At 44.6% G+C, this 18,604-nt stretch overlaps 1 protein-coding gene across 1 annotated transcript; it reads right to left on the bottom strand.

The window, feature by feature from the left end:
* Positions 1–13,944: 13,944 nt before the first annotated feature.
* On the bottom strand, positions 13,945–14,256 carry SMIM32 (small integral membrane protein 32). The gene has a single exon (XM_042781381.1). The coding sequence runs from the start codon at positions 14,254–14,256 to the stop codon at positions 13,945–13,947; it is 312 nt and encodes a 103-aa protein (XP_042637315.1).
* Between the last annotated feature and the right edge of the window lie 4,348 nt (positions 14,257–18,604).

The raw sequence follows: 18,604 nt of genomic DNA on the forward strand, positions 1-18,604 counted from the left end.
GTTGGCTTTTCTCCCATTTTAGTTTTCAAATTGCTATACCTGAAATAGTTCAGGTGATGAGGGAATCAGTTGTGACATCTGCTTCAGTTTACTTTTAGCCATAGGACTCGGTGGCTGATGCTGTTCTTCTTTATAGCAGTTTGATACAGTTCATATTTTATAGATATTTATCAGAAGGCCATCAGCAGACTGAGGCAATACTTTTAACAAAGTGCTTAGAGGTTTGTAGTGTGTGTGTGTATATATATATATGAAGTCTCTGTGTGGTATAAAAGGTTAAGTACTTAACTAGTAACTGTAAAGGTAATTTGAAGCCATCTAGAGGTGCCTTCGAAGAAAAGCCTGGCAATCTGTTTCCAAAAGGTCACAGCCTTGAAAACCTTACGGAACGTAGTTCTGTTCTACAGCGCTTGGGGTTGCCCTGAGTCAGAGTCAACTCAGAGGCAGCTGATGGTGTGCATGTGTGTATATATGGATACGCGGTATAAGGATTTATATCCATACCCATATATCCATATGTGTGTGTATATATATATACACACTTGGCTAAAAGGAGCTCTGGTGGCGCAGCGCCTAAGGCATTTAACTGCTAACCAAAATGTTGGTGGTTCAAACTCATCAACGAAAAGAAGACGGGGCAATCTACTTCCATAAAGATTTACTGCTTCAGAGACCTAATGGGAGTTCCTGTGAGTCAGAATCAACTTGATGGCAGTGTGAGTCAGAATCACCTTGATGGCAGTGGGGTGGGTTTGTTTTTTTTTCACATACAGTTAAAAGGCGGAAACTTTTTTTTTTAAAGTTTTCCCCATTTAAAATTTTAATTATCTTGAGTTTTTGTTGAATTTGTAAGAATGTCCTTAATAAACTGACTTACAAAAAAGAAATTATGTCCTTTCATATTAAATCATTTTTTCTTCCCCTCAAGAAAGAAGAATGAGGCTATGGGGGAGATTTAAAGATTTGTTAGAAGTTTGCTTAAACATCTCCATTTTATTAAAGTATGTTGAATGGAAGATGGAAGGAGGGTTGGGGCTGGTGGTTAAGACTTTTATTATCGATATTGTATTAAGTTTGTGTATACTTCATAGTGAGAAGTGTTTCCTGAGGTAGTTTTCTGATATTTGGGGTGGATATTGAAAGTCTCCTTATATTTTGTCCTAATCTCTTACCCTTTTCCCCATCCAGTAAAAGCTTCGCTTTTCCTTTTTCTTCATCTTACTGCTGTTCTTTGTGTGTGTGTGTGTGTGTATGAGAGAGAGAGAGAGTTGGGTGAAAATTTACAGAGCAAATTCATCTTCTAGTCAGTAGTTCATACACATTTTGCTCATGACATTGATTACAATCCCTGTAATGTAACAGCTTTCTTCCTAGTTCCTCCCTTTGGTTACCTTTTCCCTGTGTCCTTCTTTGCTATGCATTCCTGCCTTCTGAGCTATCTCCCTGTGCAAGTGCTGCCCTTCTGATGTTCCATGGTTGATTGTTCTAAGGAGAGAAACTACCTGGTGCAAATGTTCACCTTACAGGCATGTCATTTGGCTGGAAGTCATGGAAGTGAGTTCAGTTCCAGACCCAAAGAGTGACAAGGGACAGTAATCTCTGGTGTTTCACCAGTCTCTGTCAGACCAGTAATCCTGGTCTTTTTTCCTATGATTTTGAGTTTTGCTCCACATTTTTTCTCCCACTATAACCAGGATCTCCTATTTTGATCCCTTTCTGAGTGGTTGACATTGGTAGCCAGGCACCATTTAGTTCTGGTTTCAGGGTCATGTAGGCCGAGGTTCACATGGTCCACTAGTCCTTTGGACTGATTGTTTCCATGCATCTTTGATTTCCCTTGTTCTTTGCTTCGGACGAGAAGAAACCAGTTGTTCCATCTTAGATGGCCACTTGCCAGCTTTTAAAACCCCAGTCGCTGCTCATCAAAGGAGGCTGTAAAACAGTGTTTTTGTGTAGTTGTTGTTGTTGTTTGTTGTTATGTGCCCTCCAGTCGGACCCGACTCATAGCGACCCCTCCTTGGGTTTCCGAGGCAGTATCACTACGGAAGTAGATTGCCCCATCTTGCTTCCTTTTGTGTAGTATGTTATGCCAATTGAGTTTGATGTCCCCTCTGACCGTAGTCCTGAGTCTGTGGGCCCAGTGACTCACTCCCTCAAGGTGTTTAGCTATGGCTAAGAAGTTATCATAACTTTGCCCTATTAACTTATATTTCAGTTTGAGTATACTTTATCAGTTAAATAAAGTTGAGTATACTTTATTCAGTTTGAGTATACTTTAATCTGAGATAAATGCTGAGGAGTTTAACAGTACAGAAAGGTGTAAGTCAGAAACAAACCCCAGTAGCTAACCAGTAAATATTTATATGTAAACACTTAACTCGGTAGTCATTCTACATCAGTCCTTTGCTTTCTTTGACAAAAATTTGCCTGGTTATGGATGGAGTTAGAGCAAAATAATTTGGTACCAAAGTGTTTCTTGAATTCTGTATACACAAGAAGGCATTGTCCTCTCTTCGCTATCTCAACTTTGTTGAACAGCAGACATTTCCAAAATGCATAACATCAAGCCTAGCTATCTGGATATTTTAAGGTTATTAAAGATATTTGAAGTTCCTAAAGGGACAACAAAAATCTAGTTGGGGTTAATTTGGCAAGACGTTAAGAAAAGTGGTAAAATAAGACCATGGACATTAAGGAGAAAGAAAATAAATTTTTTTTTACTTCATAGCATTTATTATGATCCAACATACTATATATTTTAGCTCTTCACTGTGTTTGTTAACTCTCTCATCTCATGGGAATGTAACCTTCATGAGTACAGACCTGTGTTTCTACTCCTAGAGCAGTTCTTGATATATTGATACATTCAAATATTTGTTGAATAATTGAGAGTACTGAAGCAAGATGTGATTTTTTTTATATGAGACTTCACTTTTCAAATAATCCAGTAAGATAATTCTTAGTCATATGGATTCTAGTTCATCACTTTGCTATTAGATCTCTTTCTTGTATGCCTCTGAAGAAAGAGAACAGAGAAGTTAGAACACTCAGGTCTATTTTTTTTCTCTGAGATTTTTGACCTTTGCCCCAAAGTTATTGTGTTCCTGAAATTGTTGCTTAGAGAACCTGCAAAATTAACAGTCAAGTTGGAGCTTTAGCCTGTTGACATTTAATATTTTCCCAGAGAAAGTACAAAGGGCATGGTTTCCTTGATCTATTTGACAAGAGGAAATAACTGGGAAAGGTATGCTATTTATTTCAGGGGCAGCGGTGTTAAGAACCCTGTCCCTTGATTTTAGAGCCCTGATCTGGACCCCAAAAGATCCTCCTTGACTGCTGTACATGAGGGGACACAGTTTTCATTGTGCTCACGTGGGTCACTACAAGCAGTATTTGTGAGAGCAGAACATAACTTGTATCTAAGAATCAAAGTTTAATTGAGATGAATGGTGTATATGGCTGAGGTAGGGGAGGAAATTCAGGAAGGAATAAACAAGGGTTTGGAGCATTATGACAATTTGTCTACCTCATAGTTTGGCCAGCATTAATTCAGAAGCTTAATTAATACTCAACATTACCTGGTTGCCTCATCTTTACATAAAATTCTGTGAAATGTGGTTTTCATTAACTTAAAATTATTTAGGCAATGAAGGTGGAGATCATCTTCATACAAACAACCAATGTATAAACATTAAGATTACAGATAGGATCATCATATGAAAAGAGGGTTCTTTCATTTTGTGTCTTTAATAAACAGCTGGAAGTTTACCAGTACCCATTTTCTCCTCCTTTAATTGTAGAACACCTGTGCCCAGGTGGGTACCATTCTCCAGCTTCCCTTTCTGCTAGGTATGACCATGTGACTAAGTTACAACCAATAGGATATGAGATGTGATAAATGTGACTTCTGACTTGTGCCCAGAAGAGGAATGCTCTCCATACCCTTTTCCTTTCCTATTGACTAGAATGCAGATATGATGGCAGACTCTAGAGTAGCCACCTTGAACTGGACATGGAAGCCAAGGAATGAGGATAACAGGTGTGCTACTTCTGGAAGATGATGTAGAAAGGAAACTTTTTTGGGGTGGGAGCGTTCTTTGTTGTAATAGTTTAGACTGTAATCTACCTGATAAATTTGTCACTCACTCTCCCAAACCCTTACTGAGTGCTTACTAATAGTCAAGCATTATGCTAGGCAGTATAGCTATAGCAGGGGAACCATAGTTCCTGTCCTCACGGAAAGTGAAGTTAGGTCATAGTTGCGTGTAATCAATCCCTGCCAAGTTAGATTTATCTGACTCATTTTGGAAGATGGACAAAGAGCAGGAAAAGAATGAGGGCGACTTAAGAAACAAGACTCTGCTCCTGTTTTTCTGAATATAGTTTTTGTTTTTCCCCAGGCCCTGAGCAGTATTTTGCTCATTTGTTCAGTTACTATTTGAGGTCCTACTAGATGGCAAGCTGAGGATAAACAATGAATAAAACAAAAATTCTTCCCCTCATGGACCTTCATTCTGGTTGATGGAGATACAAAAAAAAAAAAAAACAAAAACGGGGAGAATACACGTTTAGTGGCAAGGTCTAAGGAGAACAAGCAGTAAAGGGATACTTGAAACATCTGGGGGAAGGGGAAGGTGGAGGGTGTTGAAATTTTAGATCAAGAGCCAGGGCAGGTTTCACTAAGAAAGTAATCTTTGATCAAAATCCCCAAAAAGGGGAGGAAGTCAGTAGTGATTTAACTGATTCTTATGCAAGGCAATACAGAAAAGGCATATGAATGATATTGCAAAGATCTACAAGAAACAGTAATACAGACAAATATCTAAAGCTACACAAACTGCATGTGTTACATAGATGGAGACAGGAAATGTAAGTTGCTAACAATTTAGTGAATTACTACCCCCAGGTAAATGGTCACTTGGAGGATCAGTCAATAAAGAGTTCAATTCAGTATTCGTCTGTTATGGATTGAACTGTCTTCCAGAATTTTGTGTGTGAATCTTTTTTTTTAATTTTTGTGATTTGGGTGAAAGTTTACAGAGCAAATTCATTTCCCATACAGCAGTTCACATACACTTTTGTTTCATGCCATTGACTGCAATTTCCCACAATGCAATAGCTCTTTTCCCACTTCCTCTCCATAGTCACCTGTTCCATGTGTCCTTCCCTTCCATGTACTCCTGCCTCCGGATCTATCTCCCTTTGCAAACACAACCCTTCTATTCTCCCATGATTGATCTCTCCAGGGAGTGTATCTACTTGATGTAAATGTTCAGCCCATATGCCTGTCTCTTATTTGGCTGGAAGCCACAAGAGTGTGTTCAATTCCAGATCTGAAGAGCAGCTAGGGGCCGTTGTTGTCTTAGGGGTTCCACCAGGCTCTATCAGACCAGCAAACCTGGTCTCTTTATTATTATTATATATTTTTAAATGATTTTGAGTTTTGTTCCACATTGTTCTTCCACTCTATCCAGAATCTCCTACATAGATCCCCCTCTGAGTGGTTGACAGTGGCAGCCAGCCGGGCACCATCTAGTTCTTCTTGTGTCATAGTCATATAGGCTGAGGTTCCCATGGTGTACCAGTCCCTTGGACTAATTGTTTCCATGTGTCTTTGGTTTTCTCCATTCTTTGCTCTATCGTTGCATCTAGATGGCTGCTTGCAAGCTTTTAAGATCCCAGTTTGTGTGTAAATCTTAACCGCTATGCCTGTGGTTATAGTCCCATTTGGGAATGAGTTGTCTTCACTATGTTAATGAGACAGGATTAGCATAGGATGTATCTTCAGTTAGTCTCTTTTCAGATCTAAAAGAGTAAACACAAGCTAGCAAGCAGAAATGGAGGAAGAGAGATGATGCCAAGCCACATGAAAACTGACCAGGAGCAGAAGCTCAGAAGAGACAAGGACCTTCCTCCAGGGCTGACAGAAAATCTTCCCCTCAAAGCCAGCTTTCTAAATTCAGACTTCTAGCCATCTAAACTGCGAGAATATTAATTACTAACCACTTGTGGTATTTCTGTTATAGCAGCACAAGATAGCTAAGACAGCATCTGATCAAAGTTTAAAGTGAAAAATCAAAGGGGAAGTGTTCAGATGAAGAAAGCACAAGAAAATTTGCCTTATTCTCTAGCTCCATATTTTCACTATATTTCATTAAGTAAATATTTATTGAGAAACTATTTTGTGTTTAACATTATGCAAGGAGCTATGGTGGTACAGTGATTAAGGCATTTGGCTGCTAACTGAAAGGTCATTGGTTTGAACCCACCAACCACTCTGCAGGAGAATGATGAGACAGTCTGCTTCTGTAAAGATTTACGGTCTTGGAAACGGGGCGGGGGGGGCAGTTTTCTACTCTGTAGTGTTGCTATGAGTCGGAATCGACTCGCTGGCAGTGGGTTTGGTGTTTTTAATTTTAGGCATTATGCTGGAGATCATATGATAGAATTTTGCAAGACCAATGACTTATTAACTGAAAATATCTTTTTAAACAACACAGATGGCAATGATCCATGTAGACTTCACCAGATGGAATATAGGGGAATCAAATTGACTACATTTGTCAAGAGACAATGGAGAAGCTCAGTATCAGCAGTCAGAACAAGGCCAGGGCTGACTATGGAACATCAATTGGTCATATACAAATTCAACTTGAAGCTGAAGAAAATTAAAACAAATCCATGAGAGCCAAAATATGACCATTAGTATATCTCACTTGAATTTAAAGACCATCTCAAGAATAGATCTGACACACTGAACACTAATGACCAAAGACCAGACAAGTTGTAGGATGACATCAAGGACATCATACATGAAGAAAACAAAAGATGATTAAAAAGACAGGAAAGAAAGAAAAGACCAAAATAGATGTCACAAGAGACACTGAAACTTGTTCTTGAATGTAAAATAGCTAAAGTGAATGGAAGAAATGACAAAGTAAAACAACTGAATAGAAGATTCCGAAGGTTGGCTCAAGAAGACAAAGTATTATAATGAAATGTGCAAAGACCTGGAGTGGAAAAAAAAAAAACAGAAGGAAGAACACACTTGGCATTACACAAGCTAGAAGAACTGAAGAAAAAATTCAATATTGAAGGATTGTATGGGCAAAATACTGAATGGCTCAGGAAGCATCAAAAGATTGAAAGAATATACAGAGTCACTGTACCAAAAACAATTTATTGACATTTAGTCATTTCAGAAGGTAGCATATGATCAAGAACCAATGGCATTGAAGGAAGAAGTCCAAGCTGCATTGTAGGCACTGGCAAAACACAAGGCTTCAGGAATTGACGGAATACCAACTGAGATGTTTAAACAAACAGATGCTATTCTAGAAGCACTTACTTGTCTATGGTAAGAAACTTGGAAGAAAGCTACCTGGTGAACCAACTGTAAGAGATCCATATCACATTCCAAAGAAATGTGATCCAACAGAATGCAAAAAGTATGAAATAATGTCATTAAAATTTTGCTGAAAATAATTAAAAAACAGTTGCATCAGTACACAGGGAACTTGCAGGAATTCAAACCAAATTCGAAAGAGAGCATGGAATGAAGGATATCATTGGTTAAGTCAGATGGATCTTTGCTGAAAGCAGAGAATGCCAGAAACATGTTTACCTGTGTTTCAATGATTATGCAAAGGCATTTGTGTGGATCATAACAGATTATGGATAACATTGCAAAGAATGGGAATTCCAGAACACTCATTTGTGCTCACGAGGAACCTGTACATAGACCAAGAGGCAATCATTAAAACAGAACAAGGCAATACTCCATGGTTGAAGATCAGGAAAAGTGTGGGTCAAGATTGTATCCTTTCATCATACTTACTCAATCTGTATGCTGAGCAAATAATCCAAGAACTATATGAAGTAGAATGTGGCATCATGATTTGAGGAAGACTGATTAACAGCCTCTGATATGCAGATGACACAACTTTGCTTGCTGATAGTGAAGAGCACTGGAAGACTTACTGATGATCAAAGACTACGGTCTTCAGTATGGATTACACTTCAACATAAAGAAAAGTCCTCACAACTGGACCAATAAGCAACATCATGGTAAATGGAGAAAACATTGAAGTTGTCAAGTATTTTACTTGGATCTACAATCAGTGCCCATAGGTAGCAGTCAGGAAATCAAATGACATTTTACAATGGGCAAATCTGCTGCAAAAGAGCTCTTTAAAATGTTAAAAAGCAAAGATGTCACTTTGAGGACTAAGGTGCACCTGACCCAAGCCATGATATTTTCAGTTACCTCATATGCATGTGAAAGCTAGACAAAATAAGGAAGACCAAAGAATTGGTGCCTTTGAATTGTAATGTTGGTGAAGAATACTGAAAATACCAAGGACTGCCAGAAGAACAAACAAATCTTTCTTGGAAGTAGTGCAATTGGAATGCTGCTTAGAAGTGAAGATGATACTTCGCCTCTTCTACTTTAGTCATGTTTTCAGGGAGGACCAGTCCCTGGAGAAGGGCATCATGCTTGGACAAGTAGAGGGTCAGTGAAAAAAGGGAGGACCCTCAACACGATGGATTGACACCGTCACTGCAATAATGGACTCAGATGTAGCAAGCATTGTGAGAATGATGCAGGACTGGGCAGTGTTTTGTTCTGTTGCACATAGGTTTGCTATGAGTTGGAACCAACTCAACAGCACCCTAACAATAACAGGCATTATGGTACTCATCATAAAGTTTTTTACTAACTTGGATAAGGGAGATGTTTGAGTGGCTAGGTGAGAATATAACTGACCTTATCTGAGAACTCAGTAAAGTCATTTTTGAGAAAGATAATTAAAACTTGAATGATGAGAAAGCATTAGCCAGATAAAAAAGAAACAAAGAGCCTAGACAGAGGGACTTTAGGAAATGAAAGGCCACTGTGACAAGAGTCTGGAAAACAAGAACAGTGTGGATAGAGAAGGCTGGGGAGGTTGATGGGGATCAGATCATGCTGAACCTTGTAGGTGAAGGTTAATTCTGGTCTTAATCCTGAGTAATGAGAAGCCATTGGAATGTAAACTGAGGCTGGAGGCGTATACTGTGGTCAGATTTGTGTTTCACTTCGAGAGTGACTGTGCAAAACAAAAACCAAACCTGCTGCCATTGAGTCTATTCTAACTCATAGTGACTGTAGGACAGAGTGGAACTGCCCCAAAAGGTTTCCAAGACTGTAAATATTTATGGAAACAGACTGCCTCATCTTTCTCCTGGGGAACAGCTGGTGAGTTGGAACATCACTACTATTACTATATTATGTTAAAGATGTTTTAGCTTACGTTAAAAACCAAAAAACCAAACTCACTGCCATTGAGTCAGATCCAACTCACAGTGACCCCTCCTTGGGTTTCCGAGGTGGTATTACTACAGAAATAAATTGCCCAACCTTCCTTCTGAGGAGTGGCTGGTGGGTTTGAACCGCCAGCCTTCTGGTGAGCTGTCAAATGCCTTAGGCACTATGCCACCAGGATGTTTTGATTAGGGTGATGATGAAGAGGCGGAGGGGAGTAGATAGGGTAGCATGGTATCTAGGAGGTGATGGGTTACATATAGGCAGATGACACAATTTGGGGTGAAGAATGACTGCCGTGTAAATTACTGAGAAGGAGGAAACTGGAGGAAGATCTAATTTAGACAGGGGCCTGATGAGTTTTAGATATGTTGAGTTTGAGGTTCCTTATGAGATATCCAAATGGAGATGTTCCATGGGCTCAGGGATAAGGTCTAGAGAGAGTCATTAGAGAAGCAACTGAAACCATGAGAGTGAATGAAATAGCTTAGGGGGAAAGTGTAGGATGTGAAAAGACCTAGAACAACTATCCTCCACTCTCAGAACATGCTGGGAGATGGCCACCTCTTCCCTGTGTTGCCATAGCACACGCCTGAAAAGCACTGAACACTGAGGAAAAGTAGATGCTGTTTGTGCTGCTGTAAGCCCTTCTGAAATGGTCATTGATTAGTTAATAACTCACATTCAAAGTTCTTATTGTATGTCAAACGTGTGCTAAAAACCCTTTACCTGCAGTATCTTACTGTTAAAATTCTATGAGGTGGGCACTCTTTATTATCTCTGTTTTATAGCTGAGGAAGCTGAGGCTATCAGACATTCAGAAACATGATTAAGGCATACAGAGGAAGGTCACCTGGCTGCAGGATTCAGGCTCTTGGCCACTACACTTACTGCTTCTTCCTGGTACCTAGTATCTGCAACCACTTGTCCACCTCAACCTCCTAATCAAAAATACCTTTTCCTCAGTGTTCTTTCCAACTCTCACTGGCTGGTCATGGCAGAGTAGCCCAAACACCTATGACATACAGACTTTTGCTATTTTTAGCATCCAATGTCTAGCCTTCTAAAGATGGCTGCAAGGCATCATAGGATGAAGGCAGGAGGGTGTGTATACAGACCTACCTCCCTAATATCTATCCAGTATCCATTTATGTTGGATATTAGAAGGCAGACATGAACTCAGCCATAACCCTGCTGCCCAGAAGAGAAACGGGGGCTGGGTGTAACAGTGAAAGAACTCAAGACTTCATTTAGACCAACTCTAAAACAAGAAGGGAACAAAATTGTTTAGGGTCAAAATGCTGGCTAATAGCAGAATGCTGGTCTGCTTCCTCTTGCTGACTCTCCTTGGTTTCTAGGTTCCAGCTCTATGCGGACCCAATTACCCAGGAGTTTGTTTCAGAAGTGGATACTCACTTGAAGTGGCCAAGCCTTTGGCTTAAGTTGGCTGAAGCTACTGCAACCCTGTTGAGACTCCAGAGATGCTTTCTAAGTTATCTCTATCTAGCTCTTTTTGGCTAACCCCTTGATGCCTTGGGCCAATATTTTACTAAAGGACCCCAAAAACCTCCTGGATCACGTAGGCTGTAGTTGGCTCTGGCCCAGAATTTAGCTTACATCTAAGCCAGTCATCCACTCGTTCTTCCCTGCAGGGACCAGCCCTTGCATTTGCTTGTGGTCACAGAAGGCAGTGGGCCTAAGTGAGAGCACATTCTTCTTTGTGGGTCTTGTTCTTCCATTAGCAGTGGCTCCCAATACAGGCCCACAGATTTCTGCCTCAAGCTTATGGCTCAGGTGTACAGGCAGTCCCAGGTTATGAATGTTCAATTTACAGACAACCCCCATAAAACCTATTTTATTAAAAATTTGAGGTACATACAGTGGTTCATAATAACAAATGGGTGCTACTCTATGACAGGCATCAAAACACTATTATGTTAAAGATCTTTTAGGGTATATGGAAGTGTTTCTTTTATGTGTAGAATGGTATATACCATATACTAAGTTAAACATTTGACTAACTGATGTTAGATACGAATCATACCTAATTACTCCAAGTTACGTTCAAATTTGACTTAAGTACAAACTTGGGAATGGGGACTGTAGAAGCTAACAGGAGGGTGCTTTCTGTGTCTCCATGCTACAGACAAGGAAGCTGAGGCTAGCAGATATTCAGAAATGAGCATATTACACTGGTTATATTGTTTAACAATCCTATAGAGGAGGTGATAAAATTCCCGTTTTGCAGATGAGGAAATAGGCTCAGAAAGGTTCATTTGAATTGTGTCACACAGCTCCTGAGAAGTGGAGGCAGATAGTCAGACTTCAGATCTTCCACTTCTGGCCATTCTGTTTAACTGGCCCTCCCACCCCCTAGACCAAGGATGAAAGGAGCCTTTGGAGTCCTCACTTTAATTCCCATCTAGCCCTCTTTGCAGCTAAGGTGCATGTGGGTTAGTTATTGTTGCTTCTGGCTGGAGAAGTCTGGCTACATTGCCAACACACCACCAACTGCCATCAGGTTTATTCTGGCTTATTGTGACCCTACAGGACAAAACAGAACTGCCCCATAGGGTTTCCAAGGCTGTAAGTCTTTAGAGAAGCAGACTGCCTCATCTTTCTCCTGTGGAGTGGCCGATGAGTTCAAACTGCCTACCTTTTGGTTAGCAGCCCAATGCTTTAACCACAGCACCACCAAAGTTCCTTACGTTTCCAAAGACCAAGCTAAAATGATCTGTGAAGTTATCATAGAATTAGCCCCATGAGAACCTGGCTGGTGTTACTTTGGAAAGTGTGGCTAAAGCCTGGGTAAAAAGCATGTCTCCATTGCTTCAAAGATAGGAGCCAGGAGGAAATCTTGGGCCATGGCTGAGAAGTGGGTGGTGGTGAGAACGCCTGGGCTGAAACTCTGGAGCCCCGGCAAGTCTGTTCTCTAGCCTGAGTTTGGGCCTCTGTGGTCCTCAGATTTCAAAGTATCTGACCCTAATAAATGGTTTGCAGAACTGTATACCTATATACATTTTGACAGAGTCAAGAGTCATTGGCATTCTTCAGATTATCAGATTGAGTAACCATATCCCCCCACACACCCAATGGTTTAGAACTACTGGGTTAGATAATCTGCAAAATCCTCTTTATCCTGTAAAATGTAGTGATTTACTGAGTCAGGTGACTTCAGAAACGATTTTATAGTCATAAAGGAAGACTCCTTAGAATAAAGGTAACTTTGAGAATGGTTAAGGTTGTCACAAACTTTCCTATACCTTCTTGGGGTTCTTTAAAATCCGCTTCCCTTGCTGGATTTATGCATCTTTTTCTTTACCCGCTGGGTTCTCCAGACCTGTTGTTACATGTGGTGGAGTCCAATCGACTCATAGCCACCCCTCCTTGGGTTTCGGAGTCGGTATCACTACAGAAGTAGATTGCCCAATATTCCTTCCAAGTAGTGGATAGTGGGTTTGAACCACCACTCTTCTGGTTAGCAGTCAAGTGCCTTAAGCACTACTACCAGAGCTCCTTCTCTGCCTAATCTGAGAAGTGCTGAGCAGCTAACCCTCAGGCCCTTCCTTGACCAGATGGTTCTGGTCAAGCAGTGGCTCTTTTGAGACTTTAGGCCTAGGGAGGCTCTCCGAGCAAAAGGGAGGACACCAGGTGAAAGCAACTGACCTAGAGAGAGGGTCTCAGTGGACTCCTGTTACCGGGAATTCATCAGTAAGTCAAGCAGCAATCTCCCTTGAGGCCGGCCTAAGAAAAACTTCCCAGAGATTTAACTGACAGTTGGGGAAAAGCTGGAGAGGAGAAATACCTATTATCAAACTGACCTGGATGGGGAGATCTGGGGGGAGGCGGGTCGAACTTGGGCTTCTGCTTGCTCGCGGTCGTCCTGCCTTACCCCCTTTTCTGATGCCGCGTAACCAATAACCACAGCGCTAATCTGTGGATCTAATGAAGTTTTATTTGAGAAATGCGCCCTCTCACACACACCCCAGATCTGGGTCACGGCTCTCTGACCGCCCGGCGCTACAGGTCCGACGCTGCGCCTCTCTACCGTGGTCTCCCACCCCTCCACCAGTGCCTACAGAGGTAACTGGGTCCTTGGACCCTGGCAGGACCCACTGTAACGGCGCGTCCAGTCACTTCCCTGGGGGGCCGCGGCGCGCGAAGACCATCATTTCATAGTTCAGTTCAGTTCACGCTAGGATTCTACTGGGATCCTTGGTGCCACAGAGAGGTGAGGTAGCAGCCGTGGGGAGATTGCCTGCCCACAGTCAGGCAATCGAAATAGTCTAGTGCGCTTGCCTTGCCTACTCTATCCGCGTGCAAAGTGAGAAAGTCGGCAGGCAGCAAGGAAAGCTCCTGCGGCCGAGCGGACGCATTGTCTTTCAGGAAGTCTCCCCCCCCCCCCCCCCGGCTGAACCCACTGTCCAGGGGAAGAAAGACTTGGCAGGGGAATCAGAACCTTGGTATCACATGCACTGAGATCAGGACCCTCGGAGCTTCCCAACACCTCCGTTTCCCTTTGGGCCAGGTTGCCGTTCCAGCCGCGGCCAGCTCCCCCCAGCGTCAGGCCAGCCTTTCCTGTCTCAGGCCAGCTGGTCTTGGCGGGACAGGGCACCTGGCAGCCCCGGCTCGCTCCGCCGCTACACCGGTCGCGTTTTCCAGGGCGCGCGGGCGTCGCGCAGCGAGCGGTCGTGGGGCAGCGCGGCAAAGGCTGAGTGGCGCAGCTGGCAGCCGATGAAGAGGACGACAAGTGCCACAGAAAGCAGCAAGAGGAAGAACAGCAGCAGGTAGGTAGGTAGGTCAGGCTTTGTGGCCGTTCCGTCCCGCATTCCGCGCGCCGTGGCCAGCTCCAGAGGCAAAGCTTCCTCTGCCTTGACCGTGGCTCCTGGGGCCAGTACACCTCCTACTGCCGCCTCTGGGCCGCCTGTGGCGTTGAACACGTCGCCGTACATGGCGCGCGGGTTCTGCTGACCCCAGTCAGACCTCCTCACTTCGTCTTGTGCGGGCTGGCTCTGCACGGCGCCTCCATGGCGCGCCCCTCCCGCCCTGCTGCACGCAACTGACCTCGAGTCTGTGCCTTTGGGTCAGCCTAGGGCGCAGAGACTGCAACGCGTCCGCTCACTCGCCTCCGGGCTCAGCTGCCTTCCCCGCGGGGCCGCAGATCCCAGGGCTCTAAGCTGTATGGCTCCCCGCTCACGTCCTTCAGGTTTTCCGTTTCTCGCTGTCACCGAATCACTGACCCGTCGCGCAGTTTCACGGCCGCGCTCTCAGCTCAGACCCAGAACCAGTGAGCTCCAGTCTGGTCCCGGGTGCCTCTGGGCTGCTGCGGCGGCTGCGAGACTTGTCTGGAGAGTGCGGCAGCAGTCGGGGTACCTACTTAGAGCTGGGACGCAGAGTCCACCGAGGGCGGATAGCAGAGGACTCCTCCACCTTCTTGGACGCTACCGCTACTGCCGCGTCTCAAGGAGACCTGCAGCTTCGGGGGCCCTGCGGAGACACTAGTGAGCTGCAAGACTGTCCCTACTCGCTCTGGCTGCCAAGCTCTTCTTTCAAGCAGGAGACGAAACTCTGAGGCTGCTCTGAGCGCGCTCAGGTCCGGGGCGGGGGGAGGGACTGGTGGCGGCTTCCCCTCCCCCCGGGGAGTGGCTGTGAACCAATGACGGCAAGAGAAGACGCGGCCAAGACTGCCCCAGGCCCGACCGCGCGTCACTCAAGATGCCAAAACAGAGAGAGGGAGGGAGGGAGAGGTAGGGAAGGAGGAAAGGAAGGAGAGAGAGAGAGAGAGAGAGAGAGAGAGACAGAGAGAGAGGGAACAAAGGGTCACAGAAAGACTGACAAAAAGAGACAGAGACCTGAACAGAGGCACACGCAAAACAGAGACAGTTGTGAACAGCAAACTGACAGAGAGACCAGCTAAGTTACAAGGGATATCCACTGTCATCCTCTTTGACATCCTTCAGCTTGCCAACAGCCACCTCCCTCTAGGCATGGCCCAGTTTGCTTGGAGCCTCTAATGTTGGGTAGCTTAGGCAGTCTCAGGCAGGGCTCATCACCTCTGTGAGAGGCCAGGGCAAACGAAGAGACACTCCCAGAGAACGATTTTCAAGCTGGGACCTTTGCATGGACCCAAGCATCCTCTATAGCTGGGTCCCAGTGCATGTGCTTCTCCTGCCAGGGAAAGCTCATTTCCCTTAGCTCCTCTGGCCTGTTCGGCTTGGGCTCAGAAAGCAAAAGCAGACTATGATACTGTCAATGGCCCACTTGCTCTTGGCAGCTCTGGCAAACCAAAAGCTTAGTGGCCAGAACAGAGGTGGGCAGTCATCTGGTTTGAAGGGGGAAGGATCCCCTTTTCCAGGAGTCCATACTCCTCACCTCCTCAGAGAAGTTTTCCAAGCCCTCCATGCTAAAATAGATACTACCACCCCACCTACAGCCCCTGCACTTCTCCTCTGCTATTGACTGTCATTGCTGGCAGGGCCAGAAGTGCCTAAGGCATTTGACTGCTGACCAGAGGTTGGCGGTTCAAACCCACCAGCCACTACACAGAAGGAAGACTAGGCAATCTACTTTCATAAAGATTTACCACTTCAGAAACCTAAAGAGGGTAGCTATGAGTTGGAATTGACTTGATGGCAGTGAGTTTGGTTTTTTGGTTTTTAAGGGAGGCATGCATCTATGGTGCAAAACTGAAGGAGACACTTGCTCTTGGGCTGCTGCAAGTGGAAGATCAGAAATAGGGGCTTCCCTCAATTTTTTCACCCTGGGCTCTTTGTTCTCTCACCATAGTTCTGTCTCTGTTGCCTGGTCACTTGTCTGAGACTCCCATAAGGTCAACCAAGTTCATATCTGTGTCTCTCTCCTCCTTTCCCCTATTCCACATCATGGAGTTCAGTGCACGCGAGGGCTCAGTAAACACTAGTGAAGGAACTAGTGAAAAGATGAATTATTCTCCTTGCCCCCACCCTACCCCATACCTGCCTACCAGCATGCGGTGTAGTAAATTACCTGGTACGGCTTTTATAGCCATAAGTCTTTGTGAACTCCGTGGTGGAATTTGCTGTGAGCAACTGAGGAGCTCCTGATTATAAATGTTATCCACTTGCGGTATTTGTGTTGGAAGTGTCTGTCACAAAGCAATGTTCTGGGAAGTTTGCTGTCTCTCAGGTGCTTAGAATTCTGATGTTATGATTGGCTAGTTTGACCTCTCGGCCAAGATCAAAAGGAGACCTCCTAGAGGCAGAACTCTCTCTGACTGCTGGCTGAGAAGGACATGCTGCTGAGAGAAACGCACTCTGGAGAGACATGCGCTGTTGAGAAAGAGACACCAAGAGACATGCATTACTGGGAGAGTGGCTGAGATAGACTGTTGGCTGAGAGAGGGTGGTCTGAGAGAGACTGAGCATTTTTCCTGAACTTGAATTGTAGCCTGGTGCTTCCCTAATAAACCCCATAATCTGTGAGTTCTGTGTGGCCACTGCAGTGAATTATCAAACCCAGCAGAAAGGTGGTGAGTGCTGCTGGAGGAATGGTTGGCGTCAGGGTTGGTGAAAGGGCTGGAGGGAGGCAGCTGGCCTCACAAGAATAGACCTTGGGCTACTGATGGTGATTCTGTCTTCCTCTTGTGGGGTTAGAGGAGGTCAGAAGATGGTGCCTCCCCGCCCCTTTGGCACAGCATAACAAGAACAACCTAAGTATACAAGGCTGACCTTGGCCAGCACTCATGACCACAAATCCCTACCCAGGGCAGCAGAAACACCTCTGTGAGCTCTTTGTCTAACATGAAATTGTAGTCCTAAGTCCTGACACTGCAGAGTCACTGCTGCGTGAGGTGCAAAATGCTCAGGAAGGTCTTCTTCAGTGCTTTCCTGTTAGCCCCATGGCTGGGCCTATGTGAGACCTCCCTGGGCCAGGAGGAGGCTCTGTATACAGGCATGAGGTGGACAGCAGGACTCTTCAGGACTCAGCACTGCCCCATCTATCCAGTCACTCCAGATAGACTCTGCCTTAGTCTTTGGACAGTTGCCCACTGTGATCTAAGGATCACAGGACCCTGGCCTCTAAGCCAGGCTGCTGCTTCAGCTAACTTCTCCTTTTCCAGATGCAAAAGCTGGCTCAGAGAAGAACAAGCAACAGACAGCCACCACTTAACAGTGATACAACAGTAGCAATAGAAGTAGGACTGGCAGGCGAGAGGTGGACAGTTCCTTTCTCTGTAGGCCTGTCCTATTTGGAACAGTGAGATGCTCAGGCAGCAAGATCCTAGGGGACACTATGTGAAATCAGAATAGGCCCCCTCACCAAAATTTTCAGCCATAGGGAGGTTTAGCATGTGGGTTGAATGGAGCAAGTTTTGTCTGGGTGAAGCCCCTGCTACCAGTCACTGCTGGATCCCCAGGGCTTGAATGCAGGGCTTGAGCAGCTCAGTTTGGGATTTGGCTTAGAATTTCCTCTTTGAGCCTGTATGAGGAGTAGCATGGTGCTGGCTTTTCCATCTTCCCTCAGCTCCATTCAGGCTCAGTTGGGAAGTCCTAAGTGGAATCTTTGGATTGTAAAATGAAGGTTGCAATCAGTGATCTCTGGTCCTGTTCTGGAAATGTGCTGCGATTCACCCAGGAAATGGCCTGGAGCAGGGGAGCCTACAAAGGATTTGGTGGAGATGGAGAGTCCCTTCAGTTGCACTCCTGAAACTGGAGTCCCTGGCACTGCTCATTCCTTCTCCACAGCTGCTGCTTTTAGTCATCATGTTGCATTTTAAAGAAGTTAAGTAACACATGGAATGTCCCACAGCCTGTGAATGGAGGAGCTGGGACTTGAAATTGGGCAGACAGGCTCCAGAGCCCATGCACTTAACCACTACAATAAACTGCCTCCAATGAAAGAGCAGTCCTAGTGGCTCTAAACCATGGAGGTCTTTCCACAAGCTGAGCACAGGGCTTGGGTATTACCTCCTTTCTCCTCACTGCAACCTGTGCCATAGGCACTGCTATCATCCCCATTCTCAAGGAAGAAACTAGAACTCAGAAGTGGTGTCACTTGCCGTGGTCACTCAGCTGGTTCATGCACACCTGGGCCTCAAACTCTGCAGCTTATCCTCTTCCACTCAGTCTTGAGTTGCTTTGTCTACAGAGAAAATGAACATAGAGCTTGTGATTAAACTGGCTTTCCTTTTGGTAATGTCTAAGGAGGCATTATATCCTTCTTTGGGGTCCTTTGGTCCCGAGAGGAGGTACTGTTTCTTTCTGAGAGATGTTCAGAGCCCCAAAAGGGCAGTCATGTTCCCTGAACACCCTTGGGCAGGAA

This window comes from Orycteropus afer, unplaced genomic scaffold (genome assembly GCF_000298275.1).
Source record: "Orycteropus afer afer isolate SDZICR_OR568_19922 unplaced genomic scaffold, OryAfe1.0 scaffold00112, whole genome shotgun sequence".
Lineage (NCBI taxonomy): Eukaryota > Metazoa > Chordata > Mammalia > Tubulidentata > Orycteropodidae > Orycteropus > Orycteropus afer.